The sequence below is a fragment of the Morus notabilis genome, unplaced genomic scaffold (genome assembly GCF_000414095.1).
Source record: "Morus notabilis unplaced genomic scaffold, ASM41409v2 Scaffold62, whole genome shotgun sequence".
Lineage (NCBI taxonomy): Eukaryota > Viridiplantae > Streptophyta > Magnoliopsida > Rosales > Moraceae > Morus > Morus notabilis.
Window position 1 is genome coordinate 210,237 of NW_010365441.1, and position 6,118 is coordinate 216,354.

Genomic DNA, 6,118 nt, shown 5'->3' on the forward strand with positions numbered 1-6,118 from the left:
AGTTTTTGTCTGTAAGAGAGAGGAAAAGAAAATCTGAAAAAAACAAAACAAAAAAACAATTACCGTGAATTCTTAAGGGGCATAGTCATAGATTCGTTTGGTTACTTTGCATGTCAAATTGAATTGTTGGATAACCTTTCTTTTTCCTCTGTACTAGTCTTTAGTGTGTGCGCACGTGATTAGTTTAAAATAATAATTTTATAATAACTTAAAAAAAATAAAAAAAATATCTCTCACCTAAAAAAGATTTTAACTTATTTTAGTGTGTTTTTAATTAATTTTATTATGTTTTGTTTGAATTTATTTTTTATTTTATTTTAACTCAACACATTTTTGTTTATTTTTCATTAGAACTTTTTACAATATTTTCATGTGAGTAGTATGAGAAAATTGGTGCAAGATAGTAGTAAAATAGTTACAATTCATACAAATTATTTATATATTTTTATTTGTGTAGCATCAAAAATTCAGCGTAAAACGGTACTAAAAATCAAGCTACAAATGACTTAAAATAAATAAATAAACATAATTAATAATAATAATTAATAAAATGAGAATGATTTTGAGCCACGCACGTGATCTATTCAATATAATCGATATGTAAATTGTTTATTAGAAAAAGAAACGAACAAAGAAAAAATGCATAAAAGAAACATGTTAGAGTACGGTGACTTGAATTCTATTTAGTCTCGCCTTGAAAAGCTCGCGGTGCGACATATGTGGCGGAACTTTAATTATCAACATGATCCCTCCGCTATCACCTGTTTTGTTTAATTTAATTTGACGTGATTTTATTTCATTTTAGTATATTTTTCTTTTGAATCTTAGTTGATTATTTAAAGTAAATTTTTTCATTTATATTATTTCACATATTTTTATCTAAGTAGTATCAAAAATTTAGTGTAAAACAATGTTAAGTCATACCACAAAGGGTTTGTTGGTTCTTTTGTCTTCATATAAATGGATTTTTTCTGCCTGAATTTTTTCTTTTGATTTTGAAAGTCAAATCTGAAGACTTTTTTATGCGTATTTTGATATTTAGAATGATAATTTTGGTTTTATTTGATTCAATATTTGAATTATTTAGATGACGTTTATTTTCTATATTCGTTTCTGATTATAAATTATGATTTTTCTCTCACAAAAAAATATACGTAAAATAAAAATAGTTCTGAATCATGATTCTAAATACATAAATCAAACGTCCTCTTAATTTTTATTAGTTAAAATGCTTTTAACGTTTAATAAACTCATCTTTTATTGTCATTTAAGCATTTTCCGTCCAATTGATAAACATAAGTGGATGAAATGAGTTATTTGAACCGTTTTTTATATAGTAGGAGTTAAAATAGACAATTTTAAAAAATTGAAGTCTCATTTATTTAATCACTTTAAATTTTATTACAACAAAAAATTTAAAAAAATAATCACATTTAATTTTTTTATTATAATAAAAAAAAATTATATAAAATTCTATTTTAATTAAAATTAAAAATTTAAATAAGCAATTAAACACTTAATAAAATATACATAGATATTTAGGAAAATAATCCAAAATAGTATTTAGGCCAAGTACACTTTTGGGCACTTTACCTTAGTTCCCTCCGCAAATCCCAGCCTATAATTTACATTAGGAAACACCACCAAGACATGTATACACCGTCCGATCTGAAACAGAGAAAAACACGATGAGCGAATCCAATCCGTTCGATCAATCAGCGCAGGTCCCACGCTATATTAATGCCGTAGCCGCTGCCTTGCCAAAGTTTTGGTTCGTTTAGAGAGAGTAAAGTGTCGCAAAGCAAGGTTAAGGAAGAAGAACAGTCAGAGGTAAGATTTCCTTTCAATTTTCAATTTCTCGTTTCTTTTTTGGTCGATTAGGGCTCAGGAATAGTTTTCGTCTCCGTTTAGTTTGAAGGGCTTCGTGGAGATATTTTCTGAGATCTGATTTAGGGCGTTTGATTTTTTTTTTCCTTTGGATTCCGCACTCTTGCTATTGCATATTTCTCTCTCTCTCACTTGTTACGTCCTGAGCTTTTAATCATTAATCTTGGTCACTAATTTAAGGTTTTCATCAAATTCAGAATTTTTTTTTTTTTGTGTGTGAAGGAGAGTGATTTTTCTGTGATTGTTCTGAATTTATTCATGTTTTGATGATGATAATGGAATAACGCTGAAAGAGTACCACTTTGCACCTGTCAAAATACTGAAAGAGTACCACTTTGCTGGTGTTGACGTTCAAATTCTCTTTATAGATGGCCCAAACGAAGAAATGAGAATGAAAGCAGTGTTTTTTTTTCCTCTTTTTTTTTTTTCTGTTGGTGAAACAATGTCTTTTTTTTTTTTTCATTTGTAGATTAACTGAAATGGCTGGTCACAAGGTTGCACATGCCACCCTGAAAGGCCCTAGTGTCGTCAAGGAGTTATTGATCGGATCAGTACTCGCCTTGGCCGCGGGGAGCCTCTGGAAAATGCATCACTGGAATGAGCAGAGGAAAGTGAGGACATTTTATGACTTGCTCGACAAGGGTGAGATTGGTGTTGTGGTTGAGGAATAAGTTTTAAAATTTGAACAGAGATCCGTGCATTCTGCCGTTTTGAATTGCTTTGGTTATTCCATTTGACTCTTGAACCTAATGTCGGTTTCAGTGTTGAGTTTTTGGAGAATAAATTCCTCATGCTACTTAAATGTGATGACACATTTCTGTTATTGCTTCACATAGAAATCAATGTATGTACTTTGCTTTGTTTTCTATTTGCCAATGTTTCATATGGTACATATAACCTCAAATGTTCATTTGCTGCTTGCTGAGAATATGTTGCTTAAATTAGGACATAAAAAACAAAACAATTATGTTTTGTAGTAACCTTGGTGCCTAAGCCTTCAGTTGTTTCTGTGGAATCTCTACAACAGTAGTAAGAGTATAGCCCTTAGCATTTCATCGTCATATGCGAATTTCCTAAGCCTTATTGGGACACACTTGATAGTTGATACCGCTGCTTCACATGTGATTGTTCTGTTTTATATCCGTTCACATCTTTTGCCCCCATAGTCTTTTGCACAAACTATTATGGCCCGTTTGGTTCGCGCGTTCTAGTAAGGCTTTGTTTGGTATGAGGGTTTAAATTAGAGTAATTTTAGTTTTGATTTTGGAATTAGAACCATAATTCATGATTTTTGGTTCAAATCATGGTTCTGAAATCAAAACAAGAATCAAGGGTATGAACCACCCAAAATCAAGGGGAAGATGGTTTTAGAATCAGGGGTGATTCTGATTTAAAACATCACATCATGATTCAAACCTTGAATCAGAATCATCCAAACCAAACACTGATTCTGAACGAGTCAAATCAAAATCACTTTTTTTTTTTGCAAACAAGCACTAATTTGAACCAAAATCATGGTTCAGGGTTCTAAAATCATTTTACCAAATGTGCTCTTAAGTGATTTTGATTATGGATTCAAATTTTATGAGAGAACTCATCGGTGAGAACCTTTTTTTGATTAAAATTTGTTGTGAGAGAGCATAATCAGAATTATGGGTTCAAGTCTTAGAACCAAAGGATGGCTTTTAGAACCAAAGGATGGCTTTGGGGGAGCGTTTGGTACGTAGTAATCAGTGTGAATCATATTCTTGGAAAAGTGATATAAATCCCAAGAAATCTACATTATCGTGTTTGGTTGCGTACAAGAACCCTCTCTCAAATTCTCTTAAATAATATATTACTGTATTTGGTTGTGCATGAGAATGTTGTCTAGTAGAACAAAAAATAAACTATTATATTTTTTTTTTTTAAATTTACTATTACTTATTTCAATATTATTAAAATATCAACTTTCATATATATTTTTTAAAAAATAACTATCCTCATAACATTTAAAAAATGTAACCAAACATGTCACTAAAGAGGCTTCTCTATATATTGAACCAATATAGCCACATTTATTTTCTTTTCTTCTTTTTTTTTCCCTGCCCATTTACCAACCGCAAAGCAACGGATTCAACAAAAAAGAAAAAGAAAGGTAACAACAAGCAGAACAAAAAGTTACAGATAAAAATGAAAGAAGTGAAGCAATTCAAATAAAACAAAGAATTCAGCCAACAAAAAAAAAAAAAAAAAAAAGAGTTGCAACTGGCGGAATGCATACATACAGACAAAAAGGAAACAAAAGATTCAACTATTGGAAAAAGAAAAGAAAAAAAAAAACAAGAAACGCACTGATCGTAATGTTAATAACATGTTTCAAATAAATTATTAAGAAATCAATGGAAAATCAATAGATTATTCATCGAGAAGAATTTTAAAATACCCTGAAATATTTTTCAGAGAATAATCTACAAAAAGGAAGACAAAAATCATGCTCTGAAAATGGTGGTGGCTGCAGCACAGGGAAGTCTGGGGACAGCGGCACGGTGACGGAAGACCTTCGGCGGCAGCGGCATAGTGATTGAGGGGTGGTGGCAGCAAGGTGAGATGGGGACTTGGAAGGGATGAGTGAGAGGTTAGGGTTGTAAAATTTTTATCATTATGTTCACTTTCTTAGGAAAGTAAAGTGTCTCTGGTCTATGATTCAGAATCATGATTTATAATCATTCTCAATTTACGTGTATTTTTTATGAGAGAAAATACTGTAACGAACCACGAACCATGATACGGATCCTTGCTCCAAACGCACCTTAAATAATATCCTACTAAGTGGGTTTATGATTATCATAAAATGTGATAACGTAAAATCCATAAGTTTCACTTTTTTGAGTTTTAAACAAATTTAATAATTATATCAAACATAAAATTTTGAAAGATTCTCATTCTCACTCTTAATATTATCTCATACTAAATACCCTGAGAGCCTACTTCCTAAAGGTACATTTGTGTAGGTGCTTATCTGTTATAATTTCGAGCATGGCAAGTTGTTTTTTCTTTACTTATAAACTCTGTGTCTTTACCAGCATACCAAGGCCACAAACTCAGCAGTAAATTGCTTCCCTTTGGTTACTTGTCTATGGCCCCAAATTTTCATGGCACGACCCGTGGCAACGTGCTAATCTTGACAAAAATATTTGCGAACTTTGGTTACTGCATACTCTAACAGTAGAAGAGCTTATTTTATTTTATTTTTTTAGGGGAGCTTATTTTCTTTTTGTTTCGATAATATCCCTAAACCACTGATGTGATCTCTTTTATCAACTTTGAAAAACTTCAATGATTTGGTACCTCTATTATACGGTTTTGTGTAGAAGATTAAAAAAAAAAAAAGGTTTATTACCATTTATTCGCAGAAATGGCAAACATATTTGAAATTGAAGGCATGTAGCTGCCAAAAAGGATTCGAGAGAACTATACTATACTAGGGGTGCATTTGGTAGTGCTTCTTGAAGTCTAAAATTATTGTTCTAGCCATCAGAAATTAATAATGGTGTTTAGTAAAAATTATAAAAAGTGATTTTTAAAGAATTTTTGAAGAATTTACGGTCATAATCAGAAACAGGTTAAAAGCAACTTTGACTTTTAGATCGTGCATGAATTATCATAGTACAATTAATGATTATCAACAAAGTTATATTAAATAATTAATTATTAATTACTAATTATATTATATGTTAATTAAATAGATATACTTAATAACTAATAAATAGATAGTAATTACTTAATTATTAATTAAATATTAATTTATTACTATTAAGTTTTTAATTTTGTTAATAAAATAATAAATAATATAGTAATTATTTATTTAGTTAAAGATTAATTGCCAAAAAATAATTATATAACATATTAACAATAAAGTAAGTAATAATAGGTTATTAAATAAATAATAAATAATTAATATATCAATCATATGCTATGTTAATTATAATCTATTAATTAGTAAATAGTTGGTAAATAAAAATAAATAGTAATTACTCAATTAATAAGTAATATTTAATTATAATTATCAATATGTAATATATTAATCAATAATAATTATTATTCATTAATAATTATAAAAATAATAATTACTAAAAATTGATCATGTGATATATCAATTAATAGATTATTAAATAAACATTAGTAATTAATTAACTAATCATTTAATTATATAACTAAAAGTTAATAATTTAAGTATTAAAAGGAACAT

General features: G+C 29.2%; 1 protein-coding gene across 1 annotated transcript; it reads left to right on the forward strand.

Moving 5' to 3' along the window:
* The first annotated feature begins 1,732 nt into the window (after positions 1 to 1,732).
* On the forward strand, positions 1,733 to 2,755 carry LOC21402715 (cytochrome c oxidase subunit 5C-2). Its single transcript, XM_010107980.2, has 2 exons — positions 1,733 to 1,830; positions 2,357 to 2,755. The coding sequence occupies exon 2, from the start codon at positions 2,367 to 2,369 to the stop codon at positions 2,556 to 2,558; it is 192 nt and encodes a 63-aa protein (XP_010106282.1). The 5' UTR covers positions 1,733 to 1,830; positions 2,357 to 2,366; the 3' UTR covers positions 2,559 to 2,755.
* The last annotated feature ends 3,363 nt before the right edge of the window (positions 2,756 to 6,118 follow it).

Bases quoted from the DNA above. Each gene is read 5' to 3' on its own strand.
- LOC21402715 (XM_010107980.2), top strand. From the start codon at position 2,367: ATGGCTGGTCACAAGGTTGCACATGCCACCCTGAAAGGCCCTAGTGTC.